General features: G+C 53.9%; 8 protein-coding genes across 8 annotated transcripts; 3 read left to right on the top strand and 5 right to left on the bottom strand.

Annotated features, from left to right (window-relative positions):
* Positions 1–487: 487 nt before the first annotated feature.
* On the bottom strand, positions 488–3,385 carry vps35 (retromer complex subunit Vps35; the record flags this gene model as incomplete). The annotated part of the gene is made up of 6 exons (XM_056217218.1): positions 488–649; positions 698–844; positions 891–1,911; positions 1,960–2,506; positions 2,562–3,196; positions 3,249–3,385. The coding sequence occupies 6 exons, from the start codon at positions 3,383–3,385 to the stop codon at positions 488–490; spliced, it is 2,649 nt and encodes an 882-aa protein (XP_056068774.1).
* A 226-nt stretch (positions 3,386–3,611) lies between these two features.
* On the bottom strand, positions 3,612–5,365 carry N0V89_008464 (uncharacterized protein; the record flags this gene model as incomplete). Its single annotated transcript, XM_056217219.1, has 4 exons — positions 3,612–3,905; positions 3,955–5,039; positions 5,090–5,267; positions 5,315–5,365. The coding sequence occupies 4 exons, from the start codon at positions 5,363–5,365 to the stop codon at positions 3,612–3,614; spliced, it is 1,608 nt and encodes a 535-aa protein (XP_056068775.1).
* Positions 5,366–8,566: 3,201 nt separating this feature from the next.
* On the bottom strand, positions 8,567–9,737 carry N0V89_008465 (uncharacterized protein; the record flags this gene model as incomplete). Its single annotated transcript, XM_056217220.1, has 2 exons — positions 8,567–9,071; positions 9,130–9,737. The coding sequence occupies 2 exons, from the start codon at positions 9,735–9,737 to the stop codon at positions 8,567–8,569; spliced, it is 1,113 nt and encodes a 370-aa protein (XP_056068776.1).
* A 602-nt stretch (positions 9,738–10,339) lies between these two features.
* N0V89_008466 (uncharacterized protein) lies at positions 10,340–12,081 on the top strand (the record flags this gene model as incomplete). The annotated part of the gene is made up of 4 exons (XM_056217221.1): positions 10,340–10,551; positions 10,612–10,861; positions 10,914–11,099; positions 11,239–12,081. The coding sequence occupies 4 exons, from the start codon at positions 10,340–10,342 to the stop codon at positions 12,079–12,081; spliced, it is 1,491 nt and encodes a 496-aa protein (XP_056068777.1).
* A 533-nt stretch (positions 12,082–12,614) lies between these two features.
* N0V89_008467 (uncharacterized protein) lies at positions 12,615–14,757 on the top strand (the record flags this gene model as incomplete). Its single annotated transcript, XM_056217222.1, has 2 exons — positions 12,615–12,620; positions 12,889–14,757. 2 exons carry the CDS (start codon positions 12,615–12,617, stop codon positions 14,755–14,757), a joined length of 1,875 nt encoding a protein of 624 aa, XP_056068778.1.
* Positions 14,758–16,448: 1,691 nt separating this feature from the next.
* Positions 16,449–17,995, bottom strand: BNA5_2 (Kynureninase (L-kynurenine hydrolase); the record flags this gene model as incomplete). The annotated part of the gene is made up of 2 exons (XM_056217223.1): positions 16,449–17,414; positions 17,468–17,995. The coding sequence occupies 2 exons, from the start codon at positions 17,993–17,995 to the stop codon at positions 16,449–16,451; spliced, it is 1,494 nt and encodes a 497-aa protein (XP_056068779.1).
* Positions 17,996–18,242: 247 nt separating this feature from the next.
* On the top strand, positions 18,243–18,853 carry ISA2 ([4Fe-4S] proteins maturation; the record flags this gene model as incomplete). Its single annotated transcript, XM_056217224.1, has 2 exons — positions 18,243–18,246; positions 18,297–18,853. 2 exons carry the CDS (start codon positions 18,243–18,245, stop codon positions 18,851–18,853), a joined length of 561 nt encoding a protein of 186 aa, XP_056068780.1.
* Positions 18,854–19,201: 348 nt separating this feature from the next.
* On the bottom strand, positions 19,202–20,013 carry N0V89_008470 (uncharacterized protein; the record flags this gene model as incomplete). Its single annotated transcript, XM_056217225.1, has 3 exons — positions 19,202–19,394; positions 19,456–19,716; positions 19,805–20,013. 3 exons carry the CDS (start codon positions 20,011–20,013, stop codon positions 19,202–19,204), a joined length of 663 nt encoding a protein of 220 aa, XP_056068781.1.
* Between the last annotated feature and the right edge of the window lie 175 nt (positions 20,014–20,188).

Consider the following 20,188-nt stretch of genomic DNA (forward strand, 5'->3'; position numbering starts at 1 on the left):
ACGTGGAGCTGCCAAAAGGTAACGAGGCAAACCTCGCCTCATGGAGCTTTGTGTCCTAGGCGACATCTTGCACAACAGCCGAAATAGACTGTGGAAATACGCCTCGAGTCCACAAAGGCAGCTTTCTCGCTCGCCCTGCCCGATGCCGTAAAGTTGAGATTGATTTTGTAAAAGTGCCGGAGAAGCTCGCAAGGTAGCCGCGTGTCGCCCTGATGCCCGCCACAGCGACAAGGGTCTTGACCAACTAAATCATGGCAGGCGCCGTGGCGCCATAAACTATGTTGTCAATGTCACTTAACGCCACGCATTCCCGACGGACACAAACCTCTGGATCTCATGCTCAGTCTCCATACGTATCTACCACCTCACAACAGTCGCTATGCTCACAAGGCCTCATTTCGCAAGCTATTAGTACAAGAAACCCCGCGCGTCGCGATTCTTCAACACTATGCCTCCCTCCTGCCTCTTCCATACACACCACAACGCCCTACTTTGGCGTCGTAACAACGCCTTCATACTCTCTACTCGCGATGTAATCTAGCGTACGCTGAAAATGCCGTTTCGGATTCTCGAGCGCGGACGCGTTCTCGTTGGACTGAAGATTGGAGTGGATGAGCTCGATGAGTCCATTGAGGTACTTTGTAGTGACCTGGGCCTTGTTAGTCTCATTGTCAAGGCCGGAAAGGCGGCGACATACCGCATCGTTCTCCTGGTCAAAGTAGTATACATAGCGGTTCAAAATTTCGACGAAGAGCTCGACAGACACCGCGGCATCCATGCAGGCGTCCGCTACACGGAGAGCTCGCTGCAGACATTCGAGCACGCGCTTACCGTCGCGGTACAGCTGTAACGTGTCAGTGTCCGGACATCAGTAGTGTAGTCAGACGTACATTCTTGGGGTCTTCCTCGCCCAGAGTCCGAATTTCAGTCGCCCACCAGAGATGACTCGCCAGATACACCGCGCGACATTGATCTGGCTTCTTGAGGAGCTTACTCCCGTGCAGCGCACACTTTGTGATAAGAGTATCGTAATTTTCTTTGCCAAAGTTCCTGGTAGTGTGCAATGCGCTTGCGATGACGCATACCGCTTGGAACTGTGCTCTTGAATCGCTGATGGCCTCTTCGTACACTGTGAAGGCTTGCGCGAAGAACTCGTACGCGACTTCCTCGAACCCATTTTGATCCGCGACCTGTCCGCAAGCAATAAATAACCGAAGCGATAGGTCGGCAGAGCCCGTCACCCGAGTATACAGGGTCGACAGTGTGCTGTGCATGAACTTGTAAAGAGCACTTGACTGTGATTGCCAGTTGTCCTCGAAATGCTCGCGAGCCTTGTAGCGACGCGCAAGCTTCAGGGAGGCAGTGATAATCGCTGGGCTAGTGAATTTGATGCGATCGTTGCCCTCCGCAAAGGCCTTGCGCACAGTTTGAAGAAGCTTGAATTGGGTATCGTTGTCAGCTCCGTCGATGTAATGTACTATCCGTGCCAACCAGCCTTGCTCTTCTATTGTTTCGTCTGTCTCTTGCGCTCTTCGCTGGATGGGACCGCCGGGATACCCCGTGGCCTGCTGCATCCCCTCTTTGATGAGAACCTTGAGGATCTCTAAGACGCTCTCTAGGTTCTCAACTGAAGTGATATGTGTCTGGTTCCGCAACAAGCTTCTTGCCACTTCGCCAGCTACAGCCCTTCGCGTTGGATATGGCTGGTTGTGTAGTAGAGGAATGAAGTTGGGTAGAGCGAGAGCGGTGAACATGGATACGTATGTTTTGATAGGTGCCAGGAGGAGGCTTAGGATCTGACTTTGGCACGCTTGCGAGTGCAGGTCAGCGCTGTTTGCGAACTCGGCAACCTTCTGGTTCGCGAAGGTTAGTACTTGGTCGACGTAATCAAGTCGCTCGGGATATATGTTTCTGCTCAAATTAGTCCTTCTGTCAATATCTTAAACCAGGAAAACCCACAATGCAAGATTAGCTAGTGAAACAAGCAGACCGACAGTGTCCTGGATCGACAGCCGTTGCATCTTAACCAGCGTCGCTACTTGTTCGTGGAAAATCTCGAACAGCTTCACGTTCTTCGGTATGCCCCTGTGTTTTTCGATTTCGCCGTCTGTCTCAGCAGCCTCGTTGGATTCAGATGCTTTGCGCGCTTCGGGATCTACAGGCTCCGCAGCAGTCGTTGAAGTTGCTATCGATGCAGAATCGGCAGCCGTTTCTGACTCGAATGTGTCACCGTTTTGTCGGGTTGCCGGAGACTGCGGTTCAACAGGCTTTTGCTCCTTTTGTATCCTCAACTGTTCCATGAGATGTGCGATCGCCTCCTCTTCCGTCTTCTTGCGCTGGTCTGGGCTTTCTGACTCGGACTCCCGTTGCGCGTATGCAGATAAGCGGTCCATCAGGCCAACTACAATGCCTTTAACGTTCACGTGCGGGTTCAAGCGGGCGACTGCAGAGAGGAACTGGTCGAGAGTGTGGAGGTGAAATTCGTCGGGGAAGACTTGAGTTACAACTAAATGGAGAGTCAGCATCTGCCCTTTCTCCCGGCGTTGAAGCGTGAGACTCACCTTCCAAAAGATATTCCTGCGCCAAAACATCCCGGCATTGCACTATCTGCTCCAATAACGGACTCAAGATTTTCTTATAGTTTTGCAGGTCGACCAGCTGGCTGAGACGGACCAAATTGCTGCCTACCAGGAGTTGTAGCTCCTGGCGCTCCTTAGTCCTCTGTTCCCGCTCTCTTGAATGACCTTGGTGCTGCAGCCGCACCCACAATTTATTCATCTCTACGAAGTTGGTGAGTATGAAGCTGATCGAATCTTGCAAGTTTCCCTTCGGACCCTCACTGTCTCCCTCAGGCAGACAGTCGCGTGCCTGCCCAGCGAGGTAGTACCGCAGAAATAGGCCGCGAATGGGGTGTTGCACGCCACGGCTCATCTCCATCATGTCCTTCATAATCTCCTTGACAGGCGCATCCTCAATGGCCATATATACAGTGCCCACGGTGACCATGAGATAGAGGCGAGGAATGATGTTCCCGGCGTACTGGACGAGCTCATACAGGTCTGCGAGGTGATTCACGGGGTGATTTTCGCGAAGGTAGACGGAAAGATGGCGCAGGGCATCGAAGACGGACATGTAAAGCTCGTAGTACTGCTTAGGTCCCAGGCTGCTTGTCCGCAGCTCCGAGACGAGCGTAGAGCTATGCGCGATTAGCATGCGTGTGATCGCTTGGAGGGGGTCATGCATTGTACCTGCACTTGAGCGCATCCATCAGCTTGCCGGGCGTCTCGAGGCAACGGCGCATGAGCATCGTCTGTTGGCGGACCACGGCGAGCGCATCCTCGAGCAGACGCGCCTGATCCTCGACCGGCGGCGGCGACGTCGCCATTGTATGTGTCGAAAGTTGGGATCTGGGCGCAGTGGTGCGGAGAGATGGGGTAGCGCAATGGGTGTGGGATGCACCTGCCCGTGTGAATGGCTTGGCGGGGAACAGGGATCAGCTCCGAGCTCTAAGCGTCGTCATCGGTATTATCTTACGAAGTACATGGGGCTTGATGCTCCTTGAACATCCACTCATATCACAAGCACTGCACTGTTTGAAATACACATCCACATCACGCTACCTCATTCTTATCAACTCCTGCCTTCGTCTCCATGTCATGTTCATCCTCGAAAGTCTTGGCCGTTGGTGCACTAACATGATGCACCCTCTCGAAGCCAAAGAGCTCATCCATCTGGTCAACGCGCAGACCTTTCGTCTCGTGAATGAAGAGAAAAGCGTAAATGCTTGCACAAACCAAGCATGTCGCGAAAAGCACGTAGACCCCCCATCCCATAGAGGTGTACATGCTCGGTAGCGCTCTTGTGACCGCATATGTCCACAGCCAAACGCTCATGGCAGCAAACGGCTATAGATATGTCAGTCTAAACCACAATCGACGCTTTGTGTTCACTCACTCCAGATATCGACCTCAATGAAGACGGGAAGATCTCAGCCGAGATAATCCATGGGAGGCCATTGGCCCCCCAGCTCCAGAAGGCTCCAAAGACCATGATCATGGCCGTAGCACCCTTTCCACCTGCAATCGTTGATGCTGTCGGTGAAACGCCAGTATTCGGGTGTCCGACTGCGATGTACACGGCGAGGTAGTACTGGCAGAAGGCACAGGCGAGAGAAGACACGATCCATGGCCATTTTCGTCCGAAATTATCGATGAACCAGGTGAAGAAGATAATAGATCCCGCAGCTTTTATGACACCGTAGATCCCTGTCCAGAGCGTGACATCTGTGAGGCCAATTGAGGTGAAGATGGTGGGTGAGTAGTAGTTGATGGCAGCGGCGCCGGACCACGCCTGCCACATGAACATGAGAAAAACGAGTAGGAAGCGATTCCGCATGCCCTTCAGCGAAGCCTCCTTCGCCGCTCCCTTCATCACTTGACCTAGCGTAGCATTGGCGAAGCCTGCCAGAGCTGCACGCTCCTTTGAAATATCCTCCTTGACATGGTACACGTCTTCCGCAATATACTCGTGGTCGGTTGGCAGCATGCGAATGAAGCTATACACCTGATATGCTTCCTCTTCGCGACCACGCTTGAGCAGCCAGGTAGGGCTCTCTTTCAAGATCGGTACCATGAGCGCAAGGAGTCCTGCTGGGATTAATTGGACAGCCATAGGGATTCGCCAGGCGTTGGAGTCGTTTGTATCCAGGTTATGGACAATGCCGTAGTTGATCCAGAAACCGATCACGGCGCCAGTCTGGTAGAAGGATTCGAAGAAACCTGTTAAACGGCCGCGGATAGCTGGTGGAGCAATTTCGACGATATAGATTGGACACACCGCTGCAATTCCGCCTACGCCGAGACCGGTCAAAAGGCGGCCTGTGTAGATAAGGCCAAGAGAGTGCGATGGTACTGTGCCGATCGTGCAGAAAAGAGCACCAATGATGAAGACGACATCCGAAATGATGACGGTCATGCGACGACCGAGCGATTCCAGCGAGAAGAAAGCGAAGAGGGCGCCGAAGAAACCGCCAGCCGAGTCTATGGAACCGTCAGTCGCTACTTACAGTCCGGCAACGGTGGCGACTGACAGATTGACGTTAAATTACTTGAAACATCGTTCAACTCCTTCTTGCTCATCTTGTCCATACCGAAGTCGCGCAGGAAGCTCTTCTGTGTGATCGTGGTTCCGATGAAGGATGAGTCGTAGCCATAAGTCAGGACTCCCATACTGATGACAAGTGCCATGGCGTAGACCCGCCAATTGTACTGTTTTCTAGGTCAGAATAAGCTATTGTTAAGGTGGACAGACATACAACTTCCGGCGGGGTAAGCCTATCCTCCTTTGCACGCGCAAAAGCCGTCATGTTGGGGACCCCGAAGTTCACGCTCAATGAAGATTCGAAGGATGGTCAACTTCTTTTTGCATGGTCTTCCTGTGCGACTTGGAAGGTTGCGGTGTCGCTCCTGTGTATCCCGCATCGACACAAGTCATGCGGAGTCCACGGCCACTCGTCAATCACGTTCGACCCATATCCCCCGCACGCTCGAATGCTGGATTCTGCGGGTGAGATCTGCACGTGTGGGGAAGTTGCGGCCGAGTGAACGCCTCGGGATAATGCTAGCCCGGGCGGCGGAGCGGAAATATCTCGTAATTATGCGGGCATGCGTGCTTTACGCAAAGGAATGGAAAAATTCCACCGCAGTGTTTTGTTCTCGCATTCGAAGGTGTCGAATATGTGTAGTCCTGTCGCTAGCAGCGCTTTCCTCCTCTGGGACTGAACCGCTAAATGCCGTGCAAGCACGACCCACTCACTCGTATACTCTTGGCCAAGTATGTGAAGCTCGCTTTTCCACCACTGAGACCGGATCAGTAATATCGCGTCGCGAAACTTACTTCTAATGAATACGTTCCACCAAAATTACATGCTTCGTCGGGAACTTCGACACTTCCAATATCAGTTTGCAAGCACCTATAAGGCGCTGGATTGCAAGCTTTGGCTGTCTACGCAAAGGGCAGCCAGCAAGGATGATAAGGCATTGACATAACGGAGTGCCAAGAAATACTGTATGCTTGGGGTAAATACCAGTACTACAGCAACAGTGACATGAGAGCGCAGTTGATTGAATTTGATGCCACGCTAGTGCTTGCTTTGAAGAGTGTGGATCGTCTGCTCTGGGTGATGAGAAATCAAGCTGATCGACATGATTGCCTGCATCCGCGAAAGAGAATACCACCTCACCATGGGACGAGCAGATGTATCCGACCCAGCCTGGAACGTCATCGACAGCTGCAAGTTAAGCCTCCTACACACGCTACTCTACATAGATCACCGTTTACCTAACTGATCCAACATCATTACCGCGCCCTCCGCCCCTTCCGCAACCACGAACACCGTCCCCCTAGGCCGGCCATTGGTCGTCCACACCCGCGTCATCTACCAGAATACCGATCTGGACAAGTTGATGAACCGCTTGAGCTGCACTACGATGGCCGAAGATGCAACGCCTACATTCATGGAGTGACTAAACACAGGGATTAGTGCGGATCAAAGTAATAGGCATACGGAGACAAAACTTACAGCGCAATGGGTACGGGTGTTTTGATACGGGCTACTATTTCGTGTTGGCTGAGGTGATTTTTAGGATTGGTGTATATTGCTATGCTACGTGATTACCCCGATTCATGTTTCTTGCGCACTGCATTATCATGAGAAACGCCGTCCTAATGCGTCCATTCGTACATCATTCCCTACTTCCATCATGTTATTGATGTGATCTTCATTCAAGCCACCTATTCCAAATATCTTCAAGAAAAACAAACCCCGAGCATATTCATCTAGTATGTTTCTACGGCAGCTCCTTCGTATATGAGAATAGAACTAAGTCTAATCCCACCTGGTTTTTACAGGGTATCTTGTGTGCCAAAGTCCATTATCGTACCATTCCGTTGGCGCCGGACCTTCCGTGATGGTCACAGTAACCAAGCTGCTTTTCGGAGTTGACTCTGATTGTGTGGTAGGAGCAGACGTCTGAGGTGTTATTGTTGGGTTTGGGGTTGGTGTAGTCGTGGGGAGGGCTGAAGTTTGAGTTGAAGGTAACAGTTTCGATGAGGAACTGGAACTTGCAGATCTGCTGCTTGATCTGCTCGAGCTTGTAGAGCCCGTCGAAATTGCTGGCGCCGGATCAAGTACAATTGTTGCTGTCACTGTGTCTGTGGTGGTTATTGTGGAGGCGGCACCCGTGACTCGCACGGTCTTCGTCTGGTCATCGACCACAGTGGTTGTTCCTTGCTGTGCCGCTGTTGATGAGCCACCATCAACATTGACGACCGCATAGGTTCTTGAACGCGGTGACAGGCCACGTCTTGGTGCGCCCTCCAAAGGTAACCCATAGGCCAGTGCCGGGAGTAGGAAGGTGAAGCACAGCGATGTCAGCTGCATGATGATATGTGTTAATGAGGGGCGTAAAGTTTATGCAGGGAGTGTGACAGCAGATTTGACTGGGGGCGCTGGTGAACAGAAGTTCACCACTGCAGGAGTTTTGATTTTTATACGATCCATGGTGGTGACGCGCGTTGTGATATTTGTGATGGCAGGGAGATTGAGGTGGCTGGAAGTTCTTGGTGAGGCTGGGTGGCCCGTGCTCTCACAACCGCCAGCCGCGCGCTAGATAGCGCGAACCATCCCTAACTCCATACGCGCAACCCCAACCTTTCGACAATCTGAAGACTTATTGTTGATCAAGTCCCCTATGATCGTCTAAAGAAGATCTTATCGCCCTTGACAAACCTTCGTGATAGCCGTGGGTGAGCAACGCTTCTGCCTACGGCGACCGAATACGAGCCCTCTTCCAAAACCGCATCTCTTAGCAGACCTGCGAAAGTCTCATAAGACACTACAGCTATCTTTGTTATCTCGTCTCACACAATCCAGCGACGTCTTATAGCGCCCTGCCTTCTTACATTACGTCAATTATCTAGGTAAGACCAGACAGCCCTCTGTACCTTGACACGTCTACCCCTTCTGGAATCAAGAATCCATTTGTGAGGGTAATGTTGTGCCCTTAACCTTGCCGCTGATCCTTAACTTTTCCGGCACGTACGCCAAAAAATGAAGGCCACGACACCAGCGACCAGCATTCGTAATGCCTATTGTCTGCCTGGACCCTACGCATAGGTGCTCCCAAAAGTCGAGCGTCCTGAATTCTACGAGTTAGTACGGTAAAATACCTCAAGAATGTATGAGTGGATGATGCCGGTACAGCCCATACTTAGTGGCACCGCCTTCGAGCACTTGCAAGAGTCTTGCCTTCATAGGCACCCTTATTAGAGAATGCCAGGCGGTGCTCGTCCAATGCTTTGTTCAGTTGCTCGAAGGTGGTGCCACTCTCGACAGCGAACAGAGTCGCGACTCCCCAAGCCCGATATGCAGCTGGCGTTGAAGAGACACGTCGTGCTATCATCGAGAAACATTGGAAATTGATTCGAAAATTACATTTGGACCTCTGCCATATAGATGCCTACTGAAATACTATACACAGGATCCCCAAATCTATTGACACCTAGCCTAGCAGCACGTCGCATGCAGCTCTACAACGTCCACCTGCGGTGCGTGCTTCAGCGGCACCGCTCTGCCCACCTCGCATGTCTTTCCTTGGATCTCTTTCAGGATTCGCCGCTCCGCCATGGTCACGGCGAGGTCGAATGCGTTCTGGGTGCTTGTGACGGCCGCGAGATTCATACCTGCAATATCAAATGCTGTGCCATGCGCCGGCGTCGCAATCGGCAGCGGCAAGCCGCCCTGGACGGTGACGCCACCGTCAAATGAAAGTAGCTTCATAGCGATCTGGCCTTGATCATGGTACATGGTGATGATGCCGTCGAAGTGCTGCCGCTTGAGGAAGATGGTGTCGCATGGAAATGGGCCCTGCACGTCGATGCCGTCGGCACGGCTGGCTTCCACGGCAGGCCGGATGGCATCTATTTCCTGGCGACCGAAGGCGCCATTTTCGCCGTTGTGCGGATTGAGGGCACAGACGCCGAGACGCGGTGCGTCGATGCCTGATTCCCACCTGCAAATCCCGATCAGCACCTGAATACAGGACGAGAGAGAGGGCACGAGGAATATACCGCAGACGATGGAGCAGTTCGATCGCTTTTACAGTTGACTCCTTGGTGATACGCTGGGCAACTTCTTCCACACCGATGTGGCTCGTCACCCGGCCTGTCCAGAGGGGCCCTGCAATGTTGATCTCGCTGGTTGTGCCCTTGAAGTCGAGCTCATTGGCGAACCACCGCAGCTCGTCCTCCTCTTTCATACCGGCAAGCTTCAGCGAGCTCTTGTTGAGTGGCGCAAAGACGATGCCATCAACATGGCCGGTCTGTGCCAGCTTGAGTGCTCTTTTTAGCTGGTGGATGCATCGAGCACCGCTATCTCTGGATACTTCGCCTTTTCGCGTCTGATACTCTGCTGATGTGTGATCGTCAAGCACCTGGACAGCCTGGGGTCCGGCACAGTCTTTTGTGGTAGCGACATGGACACCTCCTGCATCCTGAATGGCACTCTGGAGCTCGGATTCGTCTGCCAGCAGTACAATATCGGCTCTCTCGCGGTTCAATGGGTTGCTGAGCAGCTTTGCTGCAAGTTCAGGTCCAATGCCAGAAGGGTCGCCCAGAGTGACCGCGATGCGAGGGCGACGAGGCTCGGCAGTCTTGACGGGCGCAGTTGTAGCAGCCATGTTGAGGAAGGAAACTGCACAGTCTCTTGTTGGATTTGAGGAAAGGTAATTGATCTGGCAAGGAAGCGCTCACAGTCGCGTGCACAGTGGAGGAAGGACCGAGGCCCTTCAAAAGCCATTCCAAAGGTTCATGGTGGCAGGCAAGACATTGCCGTCCGGCGTTTCTGCCGACACGACGCCATGTGTGTGGCATCACTGTCTGGCTCGCCGGCGTGTTTCCGGTGCACAACGTGGGACTCGGCAATTTGCGGGGAAGCGACGGCAAAACCACCGTCGACAGCCTCAGCACAACCACTCTCCTTCCAGCTCGCGACGGCGGAATGTCCGCTCCCGATGCACACTGCACGAAGATGGCTGCGCGAGGCTGCCAAGTGCGCTTCCCCTGTTACGGCGTTCCTGCCGCCGTCACTAGCCCTTGCTTCGATCCCGACTGACTGGGGAAAACATGGGGAAAACACCAGCCGCTAGCCTTGAAGCCCATCTTGTTCGTCAGACGACCTCGGTGGCGATGCTCCGCTTTCCATCTATAAAACCGAGGGGGTGGAAGGTTCCAATTGCTGTTCCACAATATCAAGGTAGGGGGAGATCGTTGACCCGTCACTATGGCCGACGAAAAGATCACATCCAGTGTCGAGCATGCCTCCGACAATGGCGATGCCTTCAGGCACAATGACAAGGAAGCGAACCATATCGTCGCCAGTTGGCGCGAGGGAACGGACGCAGAGAAGAGACTTGTTCGAAAGCTTGACTGGCGCATTCTGCCGTGCACATGGGTCCTGTATACGCTTGGATATCTTGATAGAGCCAACATCGGGTGAGTTGGAAAGCCTCAGTTATCCAAGCCTGAAGATACTGACATGGGGTGTTTCGATAGCAACGCAAAGACGGGAGGTCTAGAGCGCGATTTTGGCCTGACGGACTCCCAATACTCCATCATCGTCCTCCTCTTCTTCGTTTCATATCTCATCTTCGAAGTTCCTGCCAACATGCTTCTTACACGTGTACGACCCAGTGTATTTCTTCCCGGCTTGGGGCTCCTTTGGGGTACCTTTGCCGCCCTCATGGGCTCGGTGCAGAACTGGCAGCAGCTTGCGGGCATGCGATTTCTGATTGGATTCGCTGAGGTATGTTCGCGATGCGTTCTGGCTACGAGCTAGGCCTGACTGTATACTTTAGGCTGGGTTTGCCCCAGGCTGTGCCTTCTTCCTCTCCTCCTGGTATCGCCGGTACGAGCTGGCGACGCGCTACGCGATCCTCTATACCTCAGTGCCCATTGCCGGCGCCGTTTCTGGGCTCCTGGCCGGCGTCATAACTGATCACATGGATGGGGTGTCTGGCCTTGCGGGCTGGAGATGGCTCTTCGTAAGTCAAGTTCCAACCCCAGCGATTTCACAGTTTTGAAGAGTATAGGCGGCCATTATGCTGCCTGCGTTACAAGTACACCATGTTTGGAACTCTTAGCATCACCTTTCACGTGCAACAGCCTTCTAACTCGTATTAGATCCTTGAAGGCGTCGCGTCCATCTGCGGCGCCATCGTTATTTTCTTCCTTATGCCCGACTACCCTTCGAACAGCAAGCGGTTCCTCTCCGAAGAAGAGATGGTTCTCGCATGCAATCGTCTCTCCGTCGACGGCATTGCTCTCACTCAGGGTACCGGCAGCGAGCAGATCCCCCACTGGGTCGCCTTCAAGATGGCCGTCAGCGACTGGCGCGTCTGGGCGCAGTGCCTTCTTTTCACTCTAGTTACCGGCTCCCAAACGATGCAGTACTTCATCCCGACACTCGTGAAAATGTTCGGATGGTCAGGACCCTCTGGACAATACCACACCATCCCCGCTTACGCCGCCGCCCTTGTCTACGTGGTCGGCTCCTGCTATCTTGCCGACAAATACAAGGCGAAGTGGCCCCTAATCTGCATCCTTTCCGGCTTTGGCTGCATCCTCTTCATCGTCGTATCCGTTATCCAGAATCGTATGGCGCAGTACGTCCTCACCATCTTCGCCTTTGGGACTATCTACGGGTGCTCGCCGCTGGTGAAGACGTGGGTCTCCGACGTGATACCCCAGCCGGCAGCCAAGCGTGCGGTGGCCATCGCACTCATCAATGCGATAGGCAACGCATCCAGCATCTATGCGTCATGGCTCTGGCCCAATAAGGATGCTCCGAGGTACATCGCTGGATTTGCAACGACAACATCGTGGTTGGGGGTTCTTTGCGTATGTACGTATGTGTTCTCGAGGCTGTTTAAGAAGTGGCCGGTCGAGCGTATGGATCATGGCGAGACCATGGCCGCAGAGATGCGGGCGAGAAGGGAAAGAGATGAGAAGGCGGCAGCGGCGTAGAGAGGCTCTTGTGGATATACATCCAAGGCTCCGAGCTGGAGGTCCGATTATATATACACTGCGTTCCTGATTCAAGAATTCTCACATAGGGGGTTGATACCTAGTGGTGCCCCAAGATATGCGATGTAATAGCTGGGCTAGGTACTTAACACAGCACTTTAGTATGACTATAACTATGTCTCTGCACCTCATAAGCGCAGGCAATGTTCGCACATTTACTTGAACTCTCGCTGACTACATCGTAAACTGCCGTTTATATCCCAGGTAAGACGCCGTACAGTGTAGGCGCACTTATACGTGCGATCTAGCCAAGTCTGAACTAGTCTCAGATCATCCAGGATAAACGCTTCCACTCTTGCCCACCGCAGACACTCTCTCCACATTCTCGATCGATTTCTACAGCAAAGCCGCACACTAAGAGGACGCCTCATGTACAGCAACAAGCGACTACGCCCCAGCCCGGACGTGACAACAGAGGCATCGCATCCGACATTGGTCAACGCGAACGCCTCTAGACCTCGGCTAACCCGAGCATGTTCGTAGGGACACAGCTGTCTATAGCCATGTCTCAGACTTACGGAAACGCCAGGTGCAGAATGTAAGGCGCTTAAGAGTAAGTGCTACACCGCCCCGGGGCAGACGTCTTGCACCAAATGTCTCAAGAGGAAGGTGCGCTGCGAGCCGTACAATTTTGCTCAGAAGTTTATGGATGACGATGCAGAGTAAGTCAATTTGCATTTGCCGAGCTGTCCTGAATGCTGTCTCACAGAGAATAGATGGAAGTCTCTTACCACGGCGACGGTACAGAACTTGCAGAAGGCGGTGGAACTTCTCCTTCGCCATTCTCGACTACCACCGCTTGGTCAACCTGAGAGTTTAGAGCCTTCAAACTCAATGCAATACGCCGATACCGAGTGCAGGAGCCATGCCAATCCACCTCAGTCACTCACTGAGGTCTCTCCGGCTGCGGCATCAGTCGACGGATCTTCGCAGGGAACCTTCACTGCAGAAGGGCCCGATGCTGGCATGCACCTCCACGATGACGACTCAGACTTGGTGCCTTTGCCCATGAACAATCTTTACAACCTCACGGACCCGACCAAATCAAGTCTCATTAGAGTAGATCCATCCGACGTCAATGGGCCGGATCTGATCGATCAGGGCGTGCTGCCACTCACCGAGGCCGAGTATCTGTTCGACTTCTATCGTGATCACATCAATCCCCTTCTTTTGGATGGCATGCTGTGTTCGCACAAAACGCTGGGTCAAGCTCGCTCGTCTTCATCGTTTCTGGTAACCGTTGTGCTCACAGTGGCGGCGCTGCACATACCCGAGCGCGAAGCCTGCCTGCACGCCACCTATGGCGCTTTTGTTTCGCTCATGCGAAGATCCTGCCTTCTTCGCTGCCAGAATCTAGACATCGTACGCGCCCTCTGCATCGGCGCGTTCTACCTTACAAGTCTCAGCTGGGCCCTGTGCAGCCGCGCCGTCCGCGTCGCCACCGAGATGAATCTGCATAAGTCTTCCCTACAGTTTGCCCGCGGTTCACACCAAGAGTCCTACGAGCGCGTCCGCCTCTGGTATGCCCTGTACGTGTGTGACCACCAATTTGCACTGGCCTACGGCCGTCCACCTCTCATGCACGAGGATGCCGCCATCCGCAACGCAGAGAAGCTACTCACGAGTGAGCTCTCATCCTGGGGCGACAAGGGACTGGTTGGCCAGGTAAAGCTCTTCCGTATCCTCTCCAGCATCTGGCTCATGTACGGCTGCGACCCAGACCTCGAGCTCAGCGGCCACGACTTCGAGAAGCTGCGGTCGTTCAACCTGGCGCTCGACCAGTGGCGGCTAGACCACCAGAGCAGCGACAGCGGTAGCAGTGCGAGAGAGAACCTGGCTCTTCCCCGCGGAAACATGCTGTACTACCACCTAGCGCGCTTCCAACTAAATTCAGTTGCGTTGCGTGGTATATCTGGCCGAGAAGAGTCGAGCGATACGCCTGGCCTACGGACCAACTGGGAAAGACAGGAAGCAGCCAACAACGCTATTGTAGCTGCTATGAGCACCGCACGCCTCATCATTGACGACGAGCCCCTGCAGAGCGGACTCATTGGGCTACCTATTTTCGTACATGCAATGGTGGCCGTCTGCGCCTCCTTTTTACTCAAGATGGCTGTTGTGTTTGCCCAGACTCCCCCTTCTTCTTCATCAGCGAGAGATAAACCGCTCCGCCTCCCGAACGACCTCGCACAGTACGGCCTAGCGTTCCACACCAGGACAGCCCTCGCCTCTGTGGGGCAGCTCGTCGTCGTCCTCGTCCATGTCGCCGACAACGCGAGCCAGGGCCACGTTGCAAGACAGGTCGTAAACGGGCTGAAGGAGTTGCTGCAGCGATTTGAGGAGTCCCCTAGGCAGAGCGGCTTCGTTTACTCGCAGCCACGGCCCTGCCAGCGAGGTGCAGGACATCAGATGTCCGCGGACGAGGGCAGCGCGCTTGGAGTGCCCGTGCCGGCGGTGGAGAGGCTGGGAATAGGGGTTACGGGCGTAGAAAGTGCGAACGAAGGCGTGCTGGCAATGCAGGATCCTTTCGATCTTACGGGGGATCTCGATTGGCGGTTTGACGGGAGTTTTCTGTGGGGGATTGATGGGATTGATGTCACAGGAGGGTTTGCCTAGGGAAGATTTTCACGCAGTTTCATCGCACAGTACCATGTCCAAATATCGCAAATTGAGGTACTACACTATCTGTGGACAATAGAGGATGCACAAGCTTCAATGGGGCATTGAATTCAAACCGCAATTTGCAAATCTTCCAATGTTCTACGCAAGTCTGTTAGAAAACCACATGTGCTGACTCCTAAGTGCCTCAATGTGTTAGGAGTTTTTTTTCACTACTTCATCGATGTTTCAGGCAGTCCTCGCCGACTTCCCTCCTCTACTTTCACCGAATGTATGCAGATCCCGGATACACAGGAGGCACGCCCACCACACTCTTCAGTTCCATATTCTTGACCTCCTGCTGCTGCGTACGCCCGCCAAGCCGCACGTTTCCTCTGGCACTCCATTGCGCGGCCTTCCGAGCTCTCCTCATCGTCCTATACCCAGGCAGCGGTATTAAACCAGGAAAGCAGGCCCACACCAACGCCATAATTATCGCAATCGGTCGACCTGGTCTTATGCCTAGTATGAACCCCTCCTCTATCGCCTGTGGGGACAAGTGCACTTTGGTCGGTTGCGGAATGACGTATACATTTTGTGTATGGGCTCGAGCTGTGGGTTCGATCGTGAGTATGTGTATGTGTATGTGTATGTCGATACTGATGTGATTATGGCTAGTGCTGGATATACTTTTGTCGAAGGTGGCATCGGGGTGTTTGTCAGATTCGTAAAGGTAGAATGGAGAAATTGGGAACATAAGGAATCGCCGTATTGTGCTTGGGTTAAGGGTTCCCGTCTGTCAACTCAAAGTCGATGTGGTTGCAGTATCTGCGGGCGATGCCAACGTTTTGGAAGGTGCAGATCCTGCGACTGTCGGGTCTGGAGAAGCGATAAACGTGGCAATTGTTGATATCTTGAACGTGCCATCCACATCCGTTATCCAAGAAGTCTTGACAGTATCGAGTGCCGTCTCAACAGGCGCGCCGTTTAACCACGTAAGCTTTGAGAACTTGTTTCGGTGCGCTTCTAGCTTGGTGTATTTGCAGGATACGGGACCGACAAGCCGAGCCGTAGCGGACAATGTGACCAGGAGAGCTGCAGCGTATAGATTGGGTGAGAGCTTCATCGTGGTCGAACGGGAGAGGTAGAATTAGGTCAGCCAATCGTAGCGAGGAGTCGATTCAAATTCGTTGGCAAATTCGTCTGGGAGTTTGCAGTGCAAATGCGTATGATATCGGGTTTTATACGGGGTGCAGTCAGACTTTATCGGTGGGATGTGGTAGGGCGAGTGTGAGAACAGGTGTGGGGAAATTCGACGTCGCAGTCCAAAAAATAAATTGTTGAGTGGCAGAGAACCGTGGACAGTGATCTTTGCAATGTGTACCTGTCGTAACTCGCCAAGAGCGCTGAACTATACATATACAGACACCGCAGACTCAGAAAGATTATCACAAAGTCACTAAGACTGCGGCAAAGGAGAGAGCAAGGATAGGTTGAGAATAGATGAGATCGATTCATGTATTAAACAATAATTAGGTTAGCATGTTACCAAAAACTTTTGCCCGGGTATATGTGATGTCAAGAAGCGAAGGAAGGAGCAAGCCGCTGCAGAATAACGTACACATACCGCCCTTACATGTACACAGCATGGAACAGAGTATACCAACTGGTGTTACCGAGATCGGAATCCTGGTCTGACAATCTAACAGTTAGGAAGCGCCGTTGGTCGTCTCGGCAGATTTGCTGCCTGTTCGTGCAATGGCTCTTCGGCACCCTTCCTGGAAGATAACAACGAAGCGATGCACGTCCCAGAATGAGTTGTACAAGGGAGCGGGCGCCACGCGCAGGACATCTGGTTTTCGTTCGTCGACGACTACGCCGTGTTCTTCGATGTAGTTCAGAACATGATCCAAAAGGCCTGGGTTCAGCAGTACACTGAGTTGTGCGCCACGTTCTGCAGGGTTGGCGGGAGTGATGATCTTGTACGGCGGCGGCTTGCTGTCGTAGCGCAAGAGGCGCTCTTCAAGGTATGCAGTGAGGCGCAGACTTCGCGCACGTAAAGCCTCGATCGATGTGAGCGAAAAGACGTCTAAGCTCGCGAGAACGGAGGTCATATCTAGTGCGCTAGGGTTGCTGAGCTGGAAGCCGCTCGCACCCGGGATGGGCACAAATTCATTTTCCATGCGGAAGCGGCGGCTCTTGTCGCTGCCCCACCAGCCGCTGAGGCGGGGTTTGTAGACGAGTTGGTTGTGATTGATGTGCTTCGCATCGCCGTCGACCTGGGTTTGTTCGACCTTGGCGTGGTTGTCGTGCACGAACAGCCCGCCGATAACACCTGGTCCGCCGTTCATGTACTTGTAGTTGCACCATGCGGCAAAGTCGACATTCCAGTCGTGCAGCTTGACGGGCACATTACCGACGGCGTGGGCGAGGTCCCAGCCCACTGTTATGCCCAGGCTGTGGCAGTGGCGTGTTATCAGCTCGATATCGAAGAACTGGCCTGAGTAGAATTGAATTCCCGGAAGGAGGACGAGGGCAGTGCTAGCGTTGTGCTGGGAGATGACGGAGAGGATATGTTCGGTGGTGAGATACGGAGAGTCGGCCGAGGGTGGGGTGATGGTGATAAGGGCGGAGGAGGGGATATTGTGGTGCGCGAGCTGCGACTGAGCGGCGTACTGGTGCTGGGTGAGCTACACTTGCCATAGCATGGCAGTGGACATGGACTTACATGGTCGCTGGGGAATGCCTTCCCTTCGATGATGATCTTGTACCGATCAGGCGTAGGTTTGTAAAAGCTCGACATGAGGAGATGCAGATTGGCCGTCAGCGTCTCCATGACGACGACCTCGGAGGGAAGAGCTCCGACGATTCTGGCAGTCTGTTCCTTGAGCGCGTCGTCGAGGTCCAACCATGGCGGATGTCCACCCTCCAGAGGCTTGAAGTGCCCAAAGACGCCCTTTGACGCCCAAGTGTCGAGATAACGGTTCACATACTCACGCGTTCGGCGTGGTTGCAGCCCGAGTGAGTTTCCACACAGATAGACGGATTCCTCATGGTCGTCGTCTTCACTGTGTGCGCCTGCTGCCTGGTTTCCCAGGGGCCCATATTGTTTGTTGCGCAGGTCGCCCTTTGTCGGGATGACAAACTCGGCGCGTAGGCTGCTCAGAGGGTCTCGTCCATCTTCGCTGCGGGCGAAGGCCTCGGAGAGCAAGTCGGCGTCGTTTACGGCCGCATACGGGTTTGGGTATTTTGGCATAGCGGAGCAGAGCGGGTCTGGTGTGGCGGGGGTGTCTGAGCAGGAAGAGGCGGGCATGTGAGAGCTTGACAGCGCTTAGATGAAACATGCGACGTGAAACAGCCAGCCGGGGCGGGGCACGCGGGGTCGGACGGGCCAAGCCTTCTAGAACGGCCAACCCCAAAGAGCACCCCGGTTGCTCGTCCGCCGTGTCTGCTCACATCCCATCTCCTACCTGCGCCACGCCATCATGGCATCGCCCTCGACCATGTGTGCATCGTGCCTGCGGGCAGCGCGATCTACCATGGCCCGCGCATCAAAGCCCTTCTACAGCATTGCACCCGCCGCCTCACGGCCGCTCTATCTCGACTTCCTGGCGCCCGCCATGCCGCCCAGCATCGCGCTGCGGACGCGGCAGCCCACCCTCCGAAGACGCCTAGCCACCGCGGCCTCTCCGACCCCATCTCCATCAGACCCCAACCCGCCCGCGCCATACTTCACCCCCGCACAACCGAATCCGGAGAGCCCATGCGCATCTCCCTCAGCCCCCGCGCGGCCCATCGCCTCTCTAAAATCGCCACCGACGACAACAACGCCAACACCGCACTGCGCGTAACCGTGGAAAGCGGCGGCTGCCACGGCTTCCAATACCTCATGTCTCTGACAGACTTGAACAAGGAGCCCGCGACCGAGGAAGACACCTTGTTCGAAGGAGACAGGGGCGCAAAAGTCATCATCGATGAAAGTAGCTTGGAATTGCTCAACGGGAGTACCGTCGACTACACGATGGAGCTGATCGGCAGCCAATTCAAGGTGACAGGTATCCCGGGCGCGACGAGTAGCTGTGGGTGTGGCACGAGCTTCGACATCAAGTTGTAATCATAGCATCCGCCTTCTCAGCAAATACCCAACTTTACACATATCAACCGTACGACGTATTCGCGTCGTAAAAACAGAGCTTCTATCGAGTCCAGCCAGATCATTACCTTCCAACAAGCGGCAGTTGCATGCTAACCACGTCCCAAACACGCTACATTTACTTTCTTTCATCCGTAACAGCAACAGCCCACGAACGCGTCTCGTCATCGCCATAAGCTGTCGCATTCCCGCACCGCCGGGCAGACCATCTTCGCCCTTTCCTCTTCTCGTCCTCAACCGTCAAGGCGACTTCTGTTCTAACAAGCCGTCATCCACATCTGTATTTTGCCCATCTCTGGCCTTTATGCATCATGCCTTCGCTTTCGCACAGTCAATCTCTTCATCTTCCTCAGCCAACCCATCAAGCGTATCCACCGACACCCTCTCGAGGAGCTGAATTTCGTGATCTTCCAACTCAATCTCACCCCGGCCTTCGTTCGCCCTCTCCTTCTCCGCATGTCGCTCCTTAAACGCCACCCATAGCGGCGGGTAGAACAAGCCACTATGACCGTCAGCACGCACTCTTACTTCCCCCTTTCCTGAATGAGAACTATGACTCTTACATAATCGCAATGGTAACCAGCAGCTGCCCGATCCAGATCTTCTTGATGAGCATGTCGAACACCCTCCTCTGCTCAGCGTCCATCTCTAAACTAGGCTTCGTGCCTTTGGGCAGCGAGACGAAAGAGATGAACAGCCATGTCGCGATCGCGCCTTTGTAGACTTCTCTTCTTAGCCTGGTCCGCTTGTCTGCTTTGTTGAAGAGTTGCCGGTAGGCGGTCACGACGATGAAGGTGGAGAGAAAGATGTCGAGGCCGAGGATGCTGGGGAAGTCAGTTTATTACGAAGGGGGCAGACAGATAAGGATTCTGGAGGGAGAGGTAGAGGGAGAGGAAAACGGGATGCAAGTACAGGGCTACGAGAATGAAGCCAAGAGCCGGGACACCGAGGAGCGACGCTATGAGGAGAAAAGCAACCAGAAACAAGGCGACGAAGAGAATGCGCAGGAGTGCGACGGCAGCTTGGAAGAACCAGAGGACCCGAATCCACGCGGGTGTGCGCTGGCCATGGTGAGGGCGCTGGTCTTCGCCCGAGCCGAGAGGAGCGTATGTGGGGGCCATGATGGGATGAATGGATTCAGCGGAAAGAAACGCTTGTACGAACAATCATGTTAAACGTGACGAACTTATATAAATATGTTTGTACGTGTGAGTTTGCCTACTGTCTCGTGTTTCAGGCCTGCATGGCTGAGCAGCGCGGGGCTGAGAGTGGATTGGATGGGTTGCTGCAAGGCGC

The sequence above is a fragment of the Didymosphaeria variabile genome (genome assembly GCF_027946475.1).
Source record: "Didymosphaeria variabile strain IMI 356815 chromosome Unknown scaffold_6, whole genome shotgun sequence".
NCBI lineage: Eukaryota > Fungi > Ascomycota > Dothideomycetes > Pleosporales > Didymosphaeriaceae > Didymosphaeria > Didymosphaeria variabile.